Source organism: Plectropomus leopardus, chromosome 3 (genome assembly GCF_026936395.1).
Source record: "Plectropomus leopardus strain MGB_pleo_1.0 chromosome 3, ASM2693639v1, whole genome shotgun sequence".
NCBI lineage: Eukaryota > Metazoa > Chordata > Actinopteri > Perciformes > Serranidae > Plectropomus > Plectropomus leopardus.
The window spans coordinates 30,784,380-30,806,463 of record NC_142178.1 but is presented as its reverse complement, the minus strand read 5'-3'; the positions used below and the strand labels follow the sequence as shown (position 1 = coordinate 30,806,463).

Below are 22,084 nucleotides of genomic sequence, written 5' to 3'. Positions count from 1 at the left end.
ATCAAATAAAATAATTCTACACGATCTCTGAAAAAACTGGAAATTATATTTGCATAAAGGACTAAAAAGTCAGCCTAAGAGAGCATTAAGACAGAGAAATGTGATTAGAGAATAAACTCCTTTTTATTCATAAACTTTTCTTTCGAAGAAGAGAAATATTGTTAATTGACCTTGTTTGTGGCCTAAAGCTTTTAAAAACAGATGAATCTGTAAATTATTTTTAAAAGGCTAGAGAAAAGGTTTAGGGCAAAATTATATTTATTATGATCAAAATTGTATATTTGAAAGTGTGTTACAGAATTTTTATATTTTTAAGCACTTCTAGATCTTTTCCCTTCTTTTTTAATTTTTATTTTGAAACCTTTCTTTTTTGTATTTTAAAATTTTTTTTGGGGGGGGTCATTCATTATTTGCCCATTACCATTACCATTACCTAATCTTTTTCTGTTTTTTTTTTTTTTTTTTTAGGAAATCATGCTGATTTGCTCAGGTTTCAGAGGTTTAAATTGCAAAAACTATGTAGGCATCTCCCCTTGTCCTATCCGTTGTGTTGTATACCATTTTATTATCTTATTCTGCTTATTTTTTTAATATTTATTTATTTTAGGGTTGACACAATGTTGTCTTCCCCCATCTCATCTACACTGTTGTTCAAAAGGTAAAGATCATTACAAATAATAGGTATTATTATTATTATTATTATTATTATTATTATTATTATTATTATTATTATTTTGCCCTGTTTATTTTATGTCTTGATAAAGGCATTTAAACTGAGTTTTGTGTGTTTGTGTCCTCCAGCTCGGTCCTCCGGGCTCGTGAACTAACGCACGAACCGGAAACTAAACGGCAGAAAACGGTCCACCGGGGAAGATGAGGACGCGCTCCGGGGGGATGGTCACAACGTTAGCCCATGACAGGCTGTGAGAGAGAAAAGGTAATGTGGTGTGTCCTCTGTTTTCTCTGTATTTGTGTGTGTGTCTGCGTCAGTGGTTGAAGCTGTTAAACTTTGTGTTTTAACTGTAAATGTTAAACACGGTTAAAACGGTTTTCTTCCGGCTGCTCGCTGCTAACGTGTGTGAGCTTGTTAGCTCGGCTGTGTTTTGCTAAAGTGCTGCTGTGTGAAGTTAGCCCTGTGTGAAGTTAGCCCTGTGTGAAGTTAGCCCTGTGTGAAGTTAGCCCTGTGTGAAGTTAGTCCTGTGTGAACTTAGCCCGGTGTGAAGTTAGTCCTGTGTGAAGTTAGTCCTGTGTGAAGTTAGCCCTGTCCTGTGTGAAGTTAGCCCTGTGTGAAGTTAGTCCTGTGCGAAGTTAGCCCTGTGTGAAGTTAGCCCTGTGCAAGTGAACCTGGATGTTTGCTTTATGAGCTAAACGAGAAACCTTGCATATATATGTATATATTATAACTCTCTGGCAAATCCAAAAACTAGAGGGCGAAAACTCAAAGCAGGGTTGTCCAGTTGTTTTGGTAGTTTGGCTAACTGGAAACATAATAGCACAAATAGTAATAGCAAATAATTATTAATAAATAAATAAATAATTAAATAACATACAAATAATAATAGGTAAATAATTTTTAAAAATCACTTATTTTGATTATAATTATGATGATTATTATTTATTTGTAATTTATTAGGATAAATTATTATTATTTATTGTAAAAATATTTATTATATCATTAAAATATTTTATTATTATAATAATATATTATTAAATATTAGTATTTATTCATTATATAAATAACTATTAATAATTATTATAATAAATCTAAATAAATAGTTTAATAATAATAATAGTTAAATTACACAGCCGGGGTATAGAATAAAAAGGTCACTTCTACCCATCGTTTTGTTGCTACTGTGTTTATTTGTGTGTGTTTGTGCTCTGACCTGTGTGTCTTTATTCGTGATGATTTCAGAGGTGACTCAAACTGGTGGGAAAAAAAGCATTTGGAGGATGATTACTTCCATCAATAGAGCGATGCAATGAATCTTTCAGAAGAGGTGAGATCATATAGAAATTATGCTGCTGTCACATGATACATTCAGCATAATGAACATAATGTGGGTGCACTCAGAATTTTTCAACACAGCTTTTGGTGCCACAAAATAATACATTTTAAGCATAACCTTTTTGTCATAACATACTCAATTTCCTCAAACTATTTCTGCTTTGTTGTTTTATTATATCCCTCTTAGGCTACCGTCAGAGAAACTGAAGGCTCGATATTTCACATCAGTAAAGGGAAGGATTATGTTACAATTTAAGCCACTGAGAGGCTTTTACTGTTGAATGTTGAATTTAATTGAGGCCAACCCCCCCCCCTCTAATCTGAAAACAGTGTGCGATGTTTTACTTGTTCCTCTTAGCGAAGTGTATATAAACCATTTTCTGGTAGATCTTTACTTATTGTATGTATTTTTTCCGCACTTGCTTCGGGAATGGAAACACATGTGTCCCATGCCTTTAAAGCCCCTTTGAATTGAGCTGAATCAAACCCCACTGTATAAAACACACACAACAGGTTGTTAAACACACCAGTGTTTTAAATAAATGTTTTTCTATGTTTTGTAATGGCTGAATGTAGCCCAGCTCAGCATGGATTGAAAAAAAGCCAAAGGTGGAAGCAACTGTAATTACTTAGTGAATTGAATGAAAACATGGCGATGTTTTGCTGAGAGTTACAATTAATGTGTCAAACATAAACCAAAAATATGCACCATGAAAAACAGACACATAGACATACCTCGCTGCCTGCACACCACCAAGAGGGAGTGAGTACAACTTGAGCTAAAAAAAAAAAAAATTCAAAAATTAAAATGGGCGATGCAATAATACTCTTAAACTCTTAACCTTCAGGCGGACTGTGAACTTCTGCCGCTTCGTTTGTCCTCAGGGAAAATATTCACAGATTATAAACATAGTTTCTGCTTTTGAAACATTGTTTCAGTGTAACATAAAGTCCAAAAACAAATCAGTTTTAATGAAAATAAATCACATAAATAATGTGTAAATAAATCTCAAACAATGACATAAATAATAATTAGGAGCTAACAGTGTTATTTGTTAAATTCAAGTGTATGGCTAATGGCTAGCACTGTTTTATCAAGTCTGATCTTTATTTCTCTCTGTTTTTCTCAGCTGAAAGAGACGGACACAGAGGGGAGCAGACCTCATCAGTGTCAGACGTGTGAAAAATCCTTCAGTCGGGTTTGTCGTCTAAAGAGACATGAACGCACCCACACTACAGACGAGCTGTACCACTGTGAACAATGTGACAGCAGCTTCAGTGAAGCAAATGCATACAAACTACACCTGCAGACCCACGTGAAAGACACACCACACAGCTACCACCTGTGTGGGAGACTTTTTAGAGACCAGTGTTCATACAGAAAACACCTGAGTGACCACATGGGACCATACCAGTGTGACCAGTGTGAGAAGAGCTTCAGCCAGTGGGGTAATTTCACAGTACACATGCGCATCCACACTGGAGAGAAACCGCACCACTGTGACCAGTGTGGCAAAAGTTTCCGTTGTTTAAGTACGTACAGAAATCACGTGCGCACTCACACAGGAGAGAAACCTTACTGTTGTGACTACTGTGGGAAGAGATTCACTCAGTTTAGTACTTATAACCAACACCTGCGCATCCACACTGGAGAGAAGCCGTATCAGTGTGAACAGTGTGGGAAGACTTTCAGTCGCTCGAGCAATTACAAGCAGCACCAGCGCGTCCACACTGGAGAGAAATCCAACTGGTGCGATCAGTGCGGGAAGAGTTTCAGCCGGTTAGGAAGCTACATCCGACACCTTCGTGTCCACACGGGGGAGAAACCGTACTGGTGTGAGCAGTGCGATAAAGGCTTCAGTCAGCCAGGAAGCTACAGCCAGCACCTGCGTATCCACACTGGAGAAAAACCATACTGGTGTCCACAGTGTAAGAAATTGTTTGCGTGGTCTCTGTCCCTGAAGAGACATCGCTGTGTAGAAATAGATGGAGAGAGCTCAGACTGTGTGTAGGAAAGAAAGACTCATCCTTTTCCATCTCAAAGTGAGGGTCTAAGAACAATGGTGTTTTAACCATAGACTGTAAAAATTATGAACGCAGCTACAGTGACGTCACCCTGCGGACTCCGGTTCTGAAGCCTCGTGTTTGAAATTTTGGAAGTTGCAATCTTGCTTTTTTTGCAGTGGTGGACAAAGTATGCAACTTTCTTACTTGATACTTGTGGTCAAATATTACTCCAACACCAGCGAAAGTTGCTGAGTCACATTATTACCCGCTTTAATATAACACACACTTGAATCACGCACAAAATGCACTTTTCAAAAAAAAAAAATTTTAAAAAAATCAATATTTAAAAAATGTTATACATTAATATGATTTTCTGCTTTCACTGAGTTTTTCTTTTTAACCAAAATCAGTCCATTTTTTTTCCAATCAATTTTTATTTTAGAATTTTAACCCTTTGTATGCCAGGTTTTTGTCACGATGCCACTCAGTTTTTAGATGAAATAACAGCAAAAATTAATTATTTTTATTATACTACATGCAAAGTAGATTTATTTTTTGATTATTACAGCCTGGGATATGTACATATATACATGTACGTTTAAAACGATACAAATCGCTCTTCATCTCAAAAACTTAAAACATGGACTTTAGGTATGGCTATGGGTGATCAGGTGGGAAATCTTCATCTCCATCTGCTGCTGTAACACCACATAACCAAATACAGCTGCCTGCTGATGACCTATAAACCTATAAAAAACCTATAAAACCTAAAAAAACCCCCACTTTGACCAGAAAAAAAACACACGCAGAACTGCATGATCACAGTTTATAGACTTTTGCATTTTAGAAAGAAAAAAAGTCTTCACTGACTTCAAAGCAAATGTATCGCAAGCATTTGTAGAAATATAGTGTAGTCAAAGTAATAAGTATAAATATATTCAGGCAAAGTACAGATACTTAAAACTGTACTTAAAGTTATGGTTCAGCAGTTTTGAAGTGGAGCTATATGAGATATTTATATATAGTCAGTGTTTTTCATACAGTAGGTGTCGGTCAGTGCACTTCCAGTTTGTAGAAACAGACAACGTGCTGAAAAATCCTTAACAATCACTTGAAGTACTTAAGTGTATGTACTTTGGGACCGATCTTTTGGAGCCAGAAGTGACCATATTTGGATGAGAGGGCGGGGCTGTGGAGGTGTGAGGGGCGGATCTGACAGGTGATGAACCTAAAGAGAATTATCAGCTGAATCTGCAGCTCCTGTTTACAGAGCTTTATAGTCAGTTTGTAGTGAGTGTTTAGTAGCAATGGCCAAATAAAGCCTCATACAACACAGCATTTATTTTCTGAGCCCACTTGATGGCGCCAAGACACTGAATTGAATCCTTTTTCTTTGTAGGCTCAGAAAATGAAGAAAATGGTTCATGGGGCTTTGCTTTGCCATCACTAGTGTTTTGCTGTCTGCTCCACAGTTATTTACTCTCACTAGTCTCATAGTTGTTTTTAAGCCAAAGCAGGCAGCTGTTTTTAGAGGGAAACCTTTAATGTACTCACTGCACACTACCTGCTCAGCTGCAAACAGCTGGCAGACACAGTTGGAGCCTTGCTTTTTTAGAATAGTGGAGCATTTAGCAGCTAAAGAGTCGGATATTTTACATTCAGCAGGTGGCTGCAAACACCACTCTGGATAATGTGGCTTTGTAAAGACTAAATATGTGTCAGCTAACTTTAAAGTTGATGATACATCAATATTGTGTTCACAACTTGTTTCCTAAAAGTGGCTAAATTGCAGCTTTAGGTATGTTATCTTGGGGTGTTTCTGCTATTTTGTCCAAACCACTGCACACGTCATTTGTTCATTCTAGATTTTTGAGATTACTTTGTATGAATGCAGTTGTTAAAGTATAAATCTTTGGAAACACATTTTACTTTCTCTTTGATATTTTCATTTAAGATTTTTGCAGTAGCTTTAGAGAGTGACAGTTTGGTTGGTGTCCGACATGTTTGTACAAAATGTTAAATATCTTGAATTTCACGTTGAATAACTACTGAACTGGACATTTTTTTTACATTTTTGCAGAAATGTTTCCCCCCACTAAGTCGATTCTTTCAATCAAACGATTCTATTTATCGTAAAATTCACACCCCTTTCTCGGCTTTTTCTGCATCAGAGAACCTCCGTTGTAGAGAACCATTATTGTCTGTACATCCATGGTGACTTTACATGGTGCCAATTTGCCAAAATATAAACAAAAACAAGGCACAAATCCTTAAAAGGCCTTAGCTTTTTTTGCTTTTTTTAAGATATCCCCACCAGAGGTTGAACAAAATTATTTTGATATGCACCCCTAATACATGGGTGGTATCAAAAATATTTTATGTAGCAAAATACAGCAAAACGTTTAAATACATTGAGGACGAACAGACAGGCGAAGCACCTCTGGAGCACCGGTAGCTGTAATGAGATTATTGCAAAACTAAAACTTTAAACTTTAGAGTAGCAGTGAGTCTCTCTTCCTAAAACTTGAGAATACTTCAGATAGTTAGTTTCATGTGTCTCACTTTAACACACTACTGTTAAAAAAAAGTGTTGTGGGTTTAATTTAATTTTAGTGTACTGAGTGATCTCACCACACTCACTCACCACACAGAGGAAGAAGCAGAACTGTTTTTATAGTCTCATGACCTTTTACATAACCAGACAGGAACTGCAGTAACACATCTTACATCTCTACCTGACAGGCAAATTAGGCCTTGTTATGGTTTGCTTATGAAAATCTTTGACTTACTTTAAAAATGTTTCTAGAAAAGCTTAGCTCTGTGAACCAGTTAGTCGACCCTACATCCAAAAATGCCTCCAGCCCAGTTATTAATGTTTCTCTTTTGTTTTTTTGGAAGTGCTGTGCTGAAAACATGATCTTTTTAATTATTTGTGATTTTATGAAGATGATATTTTCATGCAACTCTATCTCAGTATCTTTAAATAGTGCCTGCTGTCACCACTGTATCAAATTACTTGCCTTAGGTGTTCAGTGAACTGAAGTGAACCTATTATGCAACAGAACAGAAAGGACAACTAACCGAACATGACACGATGTAAAGCATTCACACAAAGGCGTTGAGAAAAGCGAGCACAGATGGTGTTTACTGTAAAGTGAAGATTAGCATCATCACTATCCAGCTAACAGAAAGCACCTGCTGGGTTTTTCAAAATCCAGTTTGGTGTGTTTTGTACAATACATTTCATTTATGGAGCGCTTTTCACGACACTCAAAGACGCTTAACAGAAACAAAAACAATATCGATCAAAGACAGTAAAAACTGTATAGAATAAATAAAAACTCAATCAGCAAAAGTAAGACAGACAAGCAAGAAATATGCATAAATCAAACATTAAAAGCAGATTTAGAAAGGTGGGTTTTAAGGTGAAAAGGTCAGTGCAGTCATGAAGGGGTTTGAGGAGTGAGTCCCAGAGGGTGGGCGCAGCAACAGAGAAGGCTCTGTCCCCCCCAGGTCTGGCACTTGGTCCTGAGAGGGGTGCAGAGGAGGTTGGCATCTGATGAGAGGATGTTACGGGAGGGAGTGTATGGGTGAAGCAGGGTGGGGGGTTGTGGAGGGCTTTAAAGGTGAGGAGGGGCAGTTCGTACTGGAAGTGCTAAGGTTCAGGAGGATGGGGGTGATGTGGTTGTGAGAATCAGTTTGAGTGAGGAGTCAGCAGCAGAGTTTTGAATGCACTGGAGTTTATTGACAGCTTTGGAGGTGTTACCGAACACAATATCGTTACAGTAATCTAGACGGGAAGTGACAAAGGCGTGATCAAGGGTTTCTGTGGCTGAAAAAGAGAGATGGGCGTGTTACAGAGGTAGAAGAATGCAGTTTTGTTTATTAGATTAATGTAAAGTTTGAAAGTGAGGTTTGCATCGAATATCATACCAAGGTTGTGAATGCGAGGGGAGGGAGACAGGGTGGATGCTTCAATGCTGATGGAGAAGTTGGGGGACTTTGTGAGGGTTTTGGAGCCAATAATAATGAGTTCAATTATGTCACAGTTTAGTTTTTTTGCATCCGGAGTTTAATTTTGGTCAGGCAGATGGCGAGAGTGGTATGGGGTTTGAGTGGAGATGGTTTTGGTGGACATGTAAAGTTGTATGGCATCAGCATAAAATGGGGGGTACGCTGTTTATTTGGTGGCAGCTATGAAGAAGGAATCGACAGGAGGCAGCCAACACCATGCCCTCAACAAGATGTGTTTCAGGCAGTAAATTAAGCTTTTTCCTTGTGTCAGAATTGTCCGTGCCAAAAAGGAAGAGCAACATGCTGCAAACCTCCCCGACATCCTGCTGCCTCTCTGTCACCTCCTCTCTCCATTTCCTTTGGAAAGTTGTGTAAACAGAAAAAAACTGACCAAGACTTAAACAAGGCTGGTTTTCCCCCTCAAAGTCAAATCTGGTAAGTAAACATTTATGTGTATAACATTTTTAATTGTGAGTACTGATTGCTGTTCAATAATCAGGATATATGTCTGTTTCCCCTGCCTTTTTTATCTTTCATCTTTGACCCTGACATGCACACGGCGCTCACCCAACCCCGCCCACCCCTATTTTCACTGAGCAGGATGACGGCACACTGCAGGATAACTAGGTTTGAGGAAGCACATCTGGAACATATACTTATACTTACTTAAAACATGCTATGCAATATTAATTATTGCAAAATTGGTAGTGTGTGGGGTTTTTTTTGTTTGTTTTTAGCTTTATTCTGATTGAGCAACTTAAGCAAATTGGTTTGATTTCTTTCAAAAACATTGGGAGAAGGCAATGAGCAACTTAATAAGACATAAAAAGGCCCAAAAAATAGCAACGACAAAAAAGTTAAGAAAATACCTGAAAATAAAAGAAAAGATGAAAAAAGGAAATGACCCAATGGCCATCTGGAGTCTATCTGTACATGTACTTGCAACAACGGCTGATGAAAATGACATTTGTTTTTTATGTGCAGGACTTTTTGACAGATTCAGACTGAACAACTGAAGCGTTTATGATGGTAGGGTTAGGCTGAGGGAAGAAAAGCAGGTATTTCCTTTTGTTCATGTTTGTTCATGTTCTTTGTTTGGATTTCTGTTCTGCCTTCACCTCAGCTACTTATTTCACAAGAAGAACTGCTGCTCAATAACCCCTCCCCCGTTTAGCTTTATTTTTCTTTTTTTTAAATGTATTTACAGGATAATGTACAGAGTTAGCTGGAGTGCTAGTTTTCATCAGTAGTCTTTTTGCCTGATGTTAATAGGCATGCTAAAATGAATAAATGATACTGTGACAGACGGTATGCTGGTTAAAGACAGCCTACAGCATTGATGTAAAAAGACACAATACAGTTAAACATGGACAGGTTAAGCATATACAACTCAATTTGACAAGACTGAGAAAAAGTTATTTAATTCACTGCGCGGCTCAAAGGCTTCCTGTGTTTTGGTTTACTGACTGTATTAAGTGGTGACAGCTGATTGCCTCCATATTTCTGTAAATGGTTGGTATAGATATCAATTACAGAGAGTATTTTTTTTTAAATTGAAGGCTTCTAAGAGGTCACGTAAATGTTCTGCTTGTGTTACAATGCCACTATATGCTAACATTGGCCTGAGAGTCATCAGTGATCATGGTCACTCGTTCAACTGGAAAAACGGGCAAATTTTAATGTGCATTGTCTTGTTACTTTAATGCATGTGTTGAGATTGTTAATCAATCAATACACTTTCATGTCAACAGAGTGCTGCAGGAATGATGTTTTTCTGTAGGCTATCACAGGAGTTAGAGTCACCCCTGGTTCCTTTGACAAAAAGCCAGTGGGATTTTCTATTGGATTCAAGGCGCCTATTTTGTTTTACGACAATGAAATATGTTAATAAATACCCCACTTGTGGATTTGTTAGCTTTTATGCGTCTTAAAAAGGTGGTTGTTAACAAGTTGTTCAGTGAAATTACAAAAAGCCATGACACTGAACACGTCTTTACCGCCTCGTTGTGGTGGAGACACTGAAGTCCTGCAACAGGGATTTACTTGGTTTATAGCCTACCATTTGCTCTTTACACCTAGCAATTTCATTTATGCTTCAAAAATCCTGAAAGTGGTGTTCATTTGTGAAGATTATCTTGTTAAACAAAAGTTGTAAGTATCATAAATGTTTGCTTGCCACAGAGCTCCATAGTTCCACCTGTGGGAGGCTCTATATGGAGCTTTCAGACTGCTATAGAAATAATAATTACATAAATAGCAACATTTTACTTAGAGCTCCCTGCTATGCACAGTTTTATTGATGCTGACATTTTGACTCCATAATAGCCTATTCATTAACTTAATTTTAAATACATAATTATTTAAAAAAACAGTTGAATGGACATTTTTCAATACAATAATTTCCTAAATCGAATCTTGATCGATCTTGTGCAAATTGGGGGGAAACTCTTGCCAAATTGCTCTAACATAAGTTTTTCTTCAATACGTTAGAAATAATAATTTGGACTTGACATGCATCTGTACAGATTTAACACAGTCCAAATACTCCAACATGACCTTGTGATAAGACACAGGATCTATTCAGAGCTCATATTGGTTGCTGTCATTATAATACTCATCATCAAGGTTAAGTGTTGCGACAAAATAAGAGGACAACCACAAACACAAGGCATGTATTTGGTATGTGTTGTTTTTTCCCCTGTTGCCTTTAATTCCTAACTTTTCAAGTAGAAAAAAATCAAGCATTTGGGGTGCCTGGTAGCTCAGTGTGTTGGACAATGCCCCATGTACAAATGGCAGTGTCCTTGTTGCAGAGGCCACAGGTTTTCTTCTAGCTCGTGGCCCTTTGCTGCATGTCATCGCATCTCTCTCCCCCTTTCACTCTTACACCCTGTCCTGTCAAATAAAGGCAAAAATGCCATGACAAATTGCAAATCGGTTCTGTTAATAATTAACAAAAATAAATAAAATAAATAAAAATCAATGATCCAAAATTTCTCTTTTAGTAGTTTAATAAATAAAGACCCAGGCCATGTTGGTAAAACAGTGTTTCCCAACTGTTAAAACAGTTTTGAGGTCCACTGAAATTCTGGCAAAGAGCTTGTATTCTAAAGTACCATTTCTCTTTATTCTTGCAATATGGCTTATTTATTTGTGTATGTTTTTCTTTTTTCTTCTCCCAGCACAAGTCTGTCTCCAAGCGGGCTGGAATCACATCTTACCCAAAGTGGATCAGAGGGTGATATCCAACGTCATGTTTTTGAGGACAGCACAGGGGCAAACTGAGCTGGACTTTAGCAGGTTGGACAAACTTTAGTATCTTCCACAGGTGCCACTGAAGACCAGAAAACATCCTCCATTGTAAAACTGCCGGTTCAACCGTTTGGTAGAGCACATTTCGAACCGGATTGAGCCATCTCTACCATTATGTTATGCTTAAAAAAAATCCACTAGATGATGATATTTAAACAGTCGTTCAACAGTAATATACAGTGTGGCTGTTTAGTTCAATCAGTTTTGCAGTATGCTGAGTGAGGCATGGCTGGTTTCCATTCATTTTTCCAGGTTGAAATAGAGTAAACAAGTGCTATATAGAGACGATCGTGATAAAGGCTTGCCTGTGAGATGAATAACGCCTTTGTAACAACCAGAAGTGGCCAACTGTACCGCCGTTACGTTCGCATTACTGCAGAGTTCCCCCAGTATTAATTTAGCTTTGCTTGGGACACGCACTATTATCTTCTTTACTCTGCATTAATCATTCTGAATGTATCTTGTTCATGTGGAAGCCCATCCTGGTTTGGTAGTTAAAATTCATTCATATCAGGGTGTTCTCTGTAGCTCAGTGAGTAGAGCATCTGCCCCATATCAGCTGAATTTTAAGCAGCAGCCTGGGTTCAATTCTAGCTTGCGGCCCTTTGCTGTGTGTCACAGATTGTCACAGAGAACTTCTGATTTCTGCTGGCTTGCATCAGAAAATCAGGCAGTTTGTGGGGAAGATTTACTTTGTTGCATGTGAGTACATGTCCTGCTGAAGATGCGAGCGTAAAGTTGGAGCCATGGCATGGTCTCCCTGCTCGACATTTGCCACAGGGTGCAATTCACATGCATCCTCACATCAATAAATGCATGAGACGTCGAGGTAGTTAGTTTGTTGTGTTAGTGAGGGCTGGGAAACAGCACACCAAATACAGTGGAAGCTGCAGGCGTGTCATGCTGAGGTCTCATCGATAAAGACAGTCCAACATTACAAGGGGATTGTGGCGATGTCAAATTGGGCCTGATCCTTCCTGTGACATTTGAACCTGGCTGGATGAGATCCAGGCCACCATCACCTCACAATATGGTCGCATCCTAAAAAAGGTGGCCCAAAGCTTGATGGACACAGCTATGGCATTGTTACCTGGGCAACTAATGTTGGTAATGAGCATGGACAGGTGATCGTTCTGTGCTCACAGCTGGTGCAGGTTTTTGTCTCAGGCCAATGACTGAAGGCCTCATCAGGCAATGCAAAGTGACCATTGTGGCTCCTCTTGAAGTAATCTGTTGACAGAGACTGCTGTGGAAACACTCTTTTGAAGAGGATGTTTGAAGACTGGGAGGAGTTGACCATCTGCTCAGGCACCTGGCACTTCCTGTGAAGGTGGATGGGCAGATATGACATCACCTGTAGCACGCCATTTCTGTGAGCAAGGATACAAAACTGAGGATCTCAAAGTGCAGTGTTATTGAGATGAAAACAACCCGGTCCTTGCATGGCCGGCAATACTCACCAGACACCCATTGAGCATGTTTTGGATGCTCTGAATCAGTGTGTACGACGATTTCAAGCAACTTCACACGGACATTGACGAGCCACAGTCAACAACCTGATCAACTCTATGCGAATGAGATGTGTCGCAAATGGGGATCACACCAGATAATGACAGATTATTTGGGGTATTTATGACTATAAAATGCATTTCTGTATCGTTAGTCAAATGGAGTCATAATAAATTGTTATTTTTTTAAGATCAAACTGCTCATTTTGAGTGTCCTTTAATTGTGATCAGCCCAAGGCACACCTGTTTAGTAATGACGCTGGTTAATCATCATCCTTATATTTCATACCTGTCAGTTGGATGAATTATTTTGGAAAAAGGCAGGGTGCTCACTAATACTGATTTTAACAAAGTTAGTACCAAAACTAGAGACAAGTCTTTTGTCTGCATAAAAAGTTTAAGATCTTTATTTTGTACTTGTGAAAAATGGAAGCAAAAACAAAAGTGATTTATATTTTTGTTCAGTGTAGCTTGATCACTTTTCTATAGTGACATAACTTCAAACACATGCACTTCTTCCTGCCCAAAAAACCCCTTCCCCTAATAATTTCTATCTTTAGATTAAAAGTTGAACTGTAAGAAGCCTGAGGTCCACAGTGATAGTTCTTTTTAAAGTAGTTATTATTCAAAATGACTGAATGACTGCTTGTGATCAGGTAAAGTGTGCAGAGTGTCATTAAGGTTCTGTGTGGTTTCATGCTGGGTGAAGCCACAGTAATTGATGATTACAATCACCTGTTAACTGAGCAGGCCCCCTCAAGTGGGGACTCTTATCTTTGCTTTTGCTCATCATGTACACTTCTTCTTCAACTTCCTGTGAAAGGGTCACTATCAGAGAAGCTTCATTGTCTCCATCGAGTCGTTAGGCCATCTGGTTTACCACAACTTGACATACATAAGTTAAAACACGCTCGAGACATCTCCAGCCCATAGTAACGTGCTCTCATTTCTACATAGACTGACCACAGAAAACAGTTTACTGTCAGTTTCTCACGTGTCATGCATGTTGTATGCTTTGACTGTTTTCACACCCATAGTTCCACCTGTGGGAGGCTTTATATGGAGCTTTCAGACTGCTATAGAAATAATAATAACATAAATAGCAACATTTTACTTAGAGCTCCCTGCTGTGCACAGTTTTATTGATGCTGACATTTCGACTCCATAATATTTATTTTGTATTTTTGTATCTTTTATATTGTACATGAAATTATTGTCAGCTTTTCTGTGAGAGAGCTGCTTGTCTTGTCATTAATTTCAGACTGTGAGTTTCAGACTTCAGGATATCAAGCAGGATGTAATTATTTGCTCTGTCTTCATGCCAAATCCTATAACTGTTCTCATGCTGTCTTCTTCCCCTTTAAAACAGAAAGTACAAAGACCGTAGATAAAATTTGGTTAAAGCAAAAATATGTAAAGTCGATGGGTGCAGAGCTGCAAAGTTGGGTGTTAATTCTTAACAGCATTTGCAGTATTAAAAACAATTTCACATAACCAGGAGTAGTTTTACTCAGTGTTTCTATTGAGATGCATCTTTAAAACAACGTTTAATGTGCATGCTAATTAATGCATGCTGGATGGTGAGGTCCCCCTCCCCTCAATGCTGAAACCAAGCCTACCTCTTTGTGTGTGCCTGTTGGATTATAAACATTCGATGATATCTCTAATCTCCTCCCTTTTTTATCACATCTCAACCAGAGACCAGTTGCGCACTAGTCTTAACTTGCCTGAAGCTTGAACGTGACGCAATATTAGTTTTTTTCTTTTCTTTTTCTTTTAATTTAGCGCCTCTGGCAGATAGACCGTCTGTAACAACAGGAAAAGAGTGATTTCAGACTCAAACAGTTAAAGCAGATGCTGCATGTTTCTATTCATCTCCGCGATGGAAGTACAGATGATAATTTTTTTCATTTTTATAGGTAAGTATTTAACTTGATAACTGAGGCACGTATGAAATATGCTTTACCTAATTGTTGTTGTGTCGTTGAAAACTTTCCCGATCTCTATTTATGGCATTTGCGCTTTTACTCGCTAACAAAATGTTTTAAAGATACATATCGAGACAGAAGTACAGGCTGTAGAAATAACTAAAACAAGTAGATACACACAAGCTGGAAAAACTTGAAGCTTTGTTTTCTTAGGGCTGTTTTTGTGCTCTCTCTATGCACAGATGTGATGCATTTGTCTTATCTTACAACGATCGTGTCCGAAATTCAAACAAAATAAAGTTTTCAATTGTTATTTCCTCTCTGGCTATAGTCATCTCTCAATTTACAACAATAATAATAAAGATAATAATAAAGATAATAATAATAATAATAATAGTAATAATAATACTAATAAAGTATATTGTTTTGCCGACTATCTGTACTAGTATTTTAATTTAATGATCACGGATAAAACTAATTAATTAAAAAGTGCAAAGAAGGTGTCAGCATGGGAGGAACTTTTACTTTGTAAAACCTCAGGGAGATAGTTTTACTTATACATTTTTTTAATCAAATTTTTCACTTGACTAGTGTATGATGTTGAACATTTGTTTAAGGCATTTGAATTAAGTTTTGTGTTGGAGTTTTATAATATTCCAAATTCTAAATTTTGACAGAAAGATTAACTTTTTTTTTATTGTAAATGCATATCAGTTCCAAACATCAGTTATTGGTCTCATTAACTACTAATAATCGGTTTTGGTATCGGCCCTGAAAAACCAACATTGGCCGACCCCCGGTAAACTGTAATGGAAACAAATTAAACAATGTTGCCCAAATTTTAAAAAAACTTTGTACACATCATATACTCACATACAGGAGGTTCAATCTGTCCTGACATGTAAATGCAACATGCAGAATATAGGCTATGATTCAAAATCTGTATATGATGAAGTTTTGTATATTAATATTATAGATTATATCATACTGCTAAAAGAAATCCAAAATCACCTGCTAAATTGATTGCTTCACTGCCCTGTGTGCCTGTAATGCACACATATATGATGCATACTCTCTGTGGTCCATATTCGTCTGCTGCTAGGAGTAGTACAATGAAATCGTTTGCTTCAATTTTATTCAATCAAGAAAAGTTTGACCTGTTAGCTGCTGTTAAATACATCTAGGATGCATTTAATGTTAATGTTTAGTTTGTAACAGCCAGTATCAGACATTTGTAAGGACTCCCACTTGTCTCTGAAGAAATGACAACTTATATTATTATCATTATTATTGTGAAAAATGTGACACACAGCAAAGACAACAGGTCACAAAATTTGATTTCATACAAAAGGGTATACTGCATTTTCTAAGGTTGCAATAGATATTTTGGATTTCTAGTGAACTTACTAATCATTGTCTGTGGATCAGTTTCGCATTGTATATCTGTGTTAACTGTATCACCATTATTATTATTTTTTTTTACAGTGATTAACCTATCTGTTAGTGAGGACATGAAGAGGGACCTGAAAAGCACCGAGGGAGGATCAGTCACTTTCCCTGACCCTGTGGTGGAGTTTGGTTTTGTTTTATTTGAAGGAAATGTTTTTGCTTTAGTGAAAGACAGTAGATTCGAGGTATTCGAGGAAAGTTACAAAGACAGACTTCTCTGGAATAACAAGACTGGACACTTTACAATCACTGGCCTCCAGAAGAACGACTCTGGGGTTTATTACATTGACTCTAAAAAAGGAAATGTTTTCACTACATCGTATAAACTCACAGTGTATGGTTAGTCACATTTTTCCTTTGATAGCATACTGATCAGTGTGTTGATGATAACAGTTTTCTATTTGCATCTTATGGCCATTTTTGACTTCAAGAGTCTGTATGTTGATTGTTGTGGATCGTTTTGTAAAGTCAGTGTTCATGAGTGCTATGAATAAATCATTGATCCTTCTAATGATGATCAAGATTTTTATGCAACATAAATGCAGAAATGTGATAAATTAATGATACAGTTGCTACAGCCGTGCATAGTGACAGCTGCTCTGGCACCTTTGGAGAACCTCGCTGATGCGACACAGTCGATGAAATTACACTTTCTTTAGTGCATTTCTCACTGACAGGTGTAATGAATGGTGGAGGGAATGTGTCAATATGCAAACGCTTGTTTAAGGGCATTTCTACATCCATTTATGGTAAACTGTGGGTGTGGAAATTGAGGCTTAAGAAGTTTGAGATTTATAAAACAGAATCAGGTGTACGCACAACTTTATAAAGCTGATCAAAATACTGCATGTCTCTGTGCGTTCATGCAGTTTAAGTAGGGACGTATCATGTAAATCTACACAGTTTTATGCATCTGGCCCCTGATTTGTGGACTCGCATTTTGAAGCCTCTAGTTTGTCATTTTGGCAAATGCCATCTCTTGATTTTTTGGAGCCAGAAGTGACCATATTTGGAAGACAGGGTGGAGCAAGGATCTTAATGAGAACCTGACAACACTATCAGCAGACAGGCTATCAACAAGAGCAGTCACCCCTTGAACAGTTTTCTTGAATGTTGAAATTAGGTTTAGAGACCAAACTTTTTGTACCTGTAAACATGTTTATTTTCTGCAGTAAAGTTGGTCGTTTTAACATGGGGGTCTATGAGGGTTTACTTGCTTCTGGAGCCAGTCTCAAGTGGCCACTTAAGGAACTGCAGTATTTGGCAGTTTGACACTGGCTTCTTTTTTCAGACCCAGAGGTTGCCACTTGTGAGGAACATGAAATGGGAGTCACTATGATTTATGAACAGAAAGTAGAAGTTTAATTTAGGACTTCTAGATTCAGTCATATTTTCAGATTTTTAATCTCCATTATTTTGTTCCTCAGAATCGGTACCAACGCCTGCAGTGAGCACAGTGAGTGTGAGCGCTGATGGCTGCACGCTGCTGTGTTCAGTGAAGAAAGCTGAAGAAGTGACGCTGTCGTGGATCAAAGACGAGGAAATACTGAACCAGACGGGCTCTGTTTCGTCTTTGCCTCTCACTGTGCATGAGCAGGATTTCAGTTTCTTCTATAGATGTGTGGCAACTAACCATGTTGAAACCAAGACTCTTCCAGTCAAGGTTACAACGTCCTGCAGTCAAAAAAACAACATAAGCAACAGGGGCAGCATGGACACAAGACATTGTAAGACTAATTATTTAAAAAACATCAAATATTGTACTTAAAAGTCTATTTAAATTTGTGCAATTTGTTCATTCTGCTTTGTTGATGTTGGATGTTTTGTTTTACAGATATGATCGGAGGACTTGTGCCTTTCATATTGGTTGCTGTCATTATAATGCTCATCATCAAGTATAAGTGTTTCAACAAAAACAAGAGGACAACCAGACAAACACAAGGCAGGTGTTTTGTTTTGGGTTTTTTCATATGTTTTTTTTTACTATTGCTTTTTATTCTTAAGTTTTCAAGTAGAATTAAAAATCCCAAATTTCTTTTTCAGCAGTTTAATAGATACAGTCCCAGCTTATGTTGGTAAACAGATAAAAGTAAGCTATGTATATATACATATATATACACACACACACACACACACAAACAAATATTTTGTCTTGTGAAGAGTCTAAAAGTAAACTGCTGCTGTAAGCTGCTGCAGCTGGAGGAAATGACCAAGAGCCAGAGTTGTACAAAAGGTCAGACAAATATTTATCACATGGAGGATACAGCAGATCACGTGGAAAATATTTGCAATGTTATTTTTTAATCCACAAACTTTGGTTCTATAAATCATAATTGTAGTTATGTTGATGTTTTGGCTCATGTAACGCGTTGGGTTTTCCTTACAGCATTTTTTCATGTTAGGATTGGGTCACATCCAAACTCCCCATTCCACGAAATAGAGAAATGAAGTCAAACTTCCTCACATCACACAGCTTTGAAATTATTACATACATTGTAGACACACGAGGAGAAGGAAAAAAGGCATTTAAAGAAGATTAACCCCTTGTATCCCTGGCTAGAATTCTTTCAAAAGCATGGAAAACAGAAAATGAGCAACTTAAAAAGAAATAACACAAAATAGCAATTAGTGAAAAAGTACAAGAATGACCTGAAAATGATCTATTAAAAGAAGAAATTAAAAAAAACTAAGAAAGCAAAATAAAATGAAATAAAAAAAACAAACAAACCAACAAGGAAATACCCTGAAAAAACGTGATTAAGAAATAATACTAATTCATTAACTTAATTTTAAATACATAATTGTGATAATTATTTTAAAAAACAGTTGAATGGACATTTTTCAATACAATAATTTTCTAAATCGAATAATCTTGTGCAAATTGGGGGGAAACTCTTGCCAAGTTGCTCTAACATAAGTTTTTCTTCAATACGTTAGAAATAATAATTTGGACTTGACATGCATCTGTACAGATTTAACACAGTCCAAATACTCCAACATGGCCTTGTGATAAGACACAGGATCTATTCAGAGCTCATATTGGTTGCTGTCATTATAATACTCATCATCAAGGTTAAGTGTTGTAACAAAATAAGAGGACAACCACAAACACAAGGCATGTATTTGGTATGTGTTGTTTTTTTCCCTGTTGTCTTTAATTCCTAACTTTTCAAGTAGAAAAAAATCAAGCATTTGGGGTGCCTGATAGCTCAGTGTGTTGGACAATGCCCCATGTACAAATGGCAGTGTCCTTGTTGCAGAGGCCACAGGTTTTCTTCTAGCTCGTGGCTCTTTGCTGCATGTCATCGCATCTCTCTCCCCCTTTCACTCTTACACCCTGTCCTGTCAAATAAAGGCAAAAATGCCATGACAAATTGCAAATCTGTTCTGTTAATAATTAACAAAAATAAATAAAATAAATAAAAATCAATGATCCAAAATTTCTCTTTTAGTAGTTTAATAAATAAAGACCCAGGCCATGTTGGTAAAACAGTGTTTCCCAACTGTTAAAACAGTTTTGAGGTCCACTGAAATTCTGGCAAAGAGCTTGTATTCTAAAGTACCATTTCTCTTTATTCTTGCAATATGGCTTATTTATTTGTGTATGTTTTTCTTTTTTCTTCTCCCAGCACAAGTCTGTCTCCAAGCGGGCTGGAATCACATCTTACCCAAAGTGGGTAACGTCATGTTTTTGAGGACAGCACAGGGGCAACCTGAGCTGGACTTTAGCAGGTTGGACAAACTTTAGTATCTTCCAAAGGTGCCACCGAAGACCAGAAAACATCCTCCATTGTAAAACTGCCGGTTCAACCGTTTGGTAGAGCACATTTCGAACCGGATTGAGCCATCTCTACCATTATGTTATGCTTAAAAAAAATCCACTAGATGATGATATTTAAACAGTCGTTCAACAGTAATATACAGTGTGGCTGTTTAGTTCAATCAGTTTTGCAGTATGCTGAGCGAGGCATGGCTGGTTTCCATTCATTTTTCCAGGTTGAAATAGAGTAAAAGTGCTGTATAGAGACGATCGTGATAAAGGCTTGCCTGTGAGATGAATAACGCCTTTGTAACAACCAGAGTGGCCAACTGTACCGCCGTTACGTTCGCATTACTACAGAGTTCCCCCAGTATTAATTTAGCTTTGCTTGGGACACGCACTATTATCTTCTTTACTCTGCATTAATCATTCTGAATGTATCTTGTTCATGTGGAAGCCCATCCTGGTTTGGTAGTTAAAATTCATTCATATCAGGGTGTTCTCTGTAGCTCAGTGAGTAGAGCATCTGCCCCATATCAGCTGAATTTTAAGCAGTGGCCTGGGTTCAATTCTAGCTTGCGGCCCTTTGCTGTGTGTCACAGATTGTCACAGAGAACTTCTGATTTCTGCTGGCTTGCATCAGAAAATCAGGCAGTTTGTGGGGAAGATTTACTTTGTTGCATGTGAGTACATGTCCTGCTGAAGATCACGGTAGTAAAGTTGGAGCCATGGCATGGTCTCCCTGCTTTCGACATTGCCACAGGGTGCAATTCACATGCATCCTCACATCAATAAATGCATGAGGCGTCAGGTAGTTAGTTTGTTGTGTTAGTGAGGGCTGGGAAACAGCACACCAAATACAGTGGAAGCTGCAGGCGTGTCATGCTGAGGTCTCATCGATAAAGACAGTCCAACATTACAAGGGGATTGTGGCGATGTCAAATTGGGCCTGATCCTTCCTGTGACATTTGAACCTGGCTGGATGAGATCCAGGCCACCATCACCTCACAATATGGTCGCATCCTAAAAAAGGTGGCCCAAAGCTTGATGGACACAGCTATGGCATCGCTGCCTGGGCAACTAATGTTGGTAATGAGCATGGACAGGTTATCGTTCTGTGCTCACAGCTGGTGCAGGTTTTTGTCTCAGGCCAATGACTGAAGGCCTCATCAGGCAATGCAAAGTGACCATTGTGGCTCCTCTTGAAGTAATCTGTTGACAGAGACTGCCGTGGAAACACTCCTTTGAAGAGGATGTTTGAAGACTGGGAGGAGTTGACCATCTGCTCAGGCACCTGGCACTTCCTGTGAAGGTGGATGGGCAGATATGACATCACCTGTAGCACGCCATTTCTGTGAGCAAGGATACAAAACTGAGGATCTCGAAGTGCAGTGTTATTGAGCTGAAAACAACCCGGTCCTTGCATGGCCGGCAATACTCACCAGACACCCACTGAGCATGTTTTGGGTGCTCTGAATCAGTGTGTACGACGATTTCAAGCAACTTCACACGGACATTGACGAGCCACAGTCAACAACCTGATCAACTCTGTCTGCGAATGAGATATAGCAAATGGGATCACACCAGATAATGACAGATTATTTGGGGTATTTATGACTATAAAATGCATTTCTGTATCGTTAGTCAAATGGAGTCATAATAAATTATTATCTTTTTAAGATCAAACTGTTCATTTTGAGTGTCCTTTAATTGTGATCAGCCCAAGGCACACCTGTTTAGTAATGATGCTGGTTAATCATCATCCTTATATTTCATACCTGTCAGTTGGATGGATTATTTTGGAGTCTTTTGTCTGCATAAAAAGTTTAAGATCTTTATTTTGTACTTGTGAAAAATGGAAGCAAAAACAAAAGTGATTTATATTTTTGTTCAGTGTAGCTTGATCACTTTTCTATAGTGACATAACTTCAAACACATACACTTCTTCCTGCCCAAAAAAACCCTTTTCCTAATAATTTCTATCTTTAGATTAAAAGTTGAACTGTAAGAAGCCTGAGGTCCACAGTGATAGTTCTTTTTAAAGTAGTTATTATTCAAAATGACTGAATGACTGCTTGTGATCAGGTAAAGTGTGCAG

The 22,084-nt window shown here is 38.0% G+C and overlaps 2 protein-coding genes across 4 annotated transcripts; both read left to right on the top strand.

The window, feature by feature from the left end:
- Positions 1-787: 787 nt before the first annotated feature.
- On the top strand, positions 788-5,938 carry LOC121941526 (uncharacterized). Its single transcript, XM_042484336.2, has 3 exons — positions 788-937; positions 1,916-2,000; positions 3,139-5,938. Exons 2-3 carry the CDS (start codon positions 1,983-1,985, stop codon positions 4,018-4,020), a joined length of 900 nt encoding a protein of 299 aa, XP_042340270.1. The 5' UTR covers positions 788-937; positions 1,916-1,982; the 3' UTR covers positions 4,021-5,938.
- An 8,608-nt stretch (positions 5,939-14,546) lies between these two features.
- Positions 14,547-20,687, top strand: LOC148190025 (CD48 antigen-like). Of its 3 annotated transcripts, none has more exons than XM_088073058.1 (5): positions 14,547-14,768; positions 16,263-16,565; positions 17,654-17,953; positions 18,061-18,315; positions 19,856-20,687. In XM_088073058.1, the coding sequence occupies exons 1-4, from the start codon at positions 14,711-14,713 to the stop codon at positions 18,303-18,305; spliced, it is 906 nt and encodes a 301-aa protein (XP_087929184.1). In that variant the 5' UTR covers positions 14,547-14,710; the 3' UTR covers positions 18,306-18,315; positions 19,856-20,687. The 3 variants fall into 3 exon arrangements, with proteins under 3 accessions (XP_087929184.1, XP_087929179.1, XP_087929188.1); XM_088073062.1 differs by having other exon boundaries at positions 14,548-14,768; positions 18,061-18,168; XM_088073053.1 differs by lacking the exon at positions 19,856-20,687 and having other exon boundaries at positions 18,061-18,931.
- Positions 20,688-22,084: the final 1,397 nt, after the last annotated feature.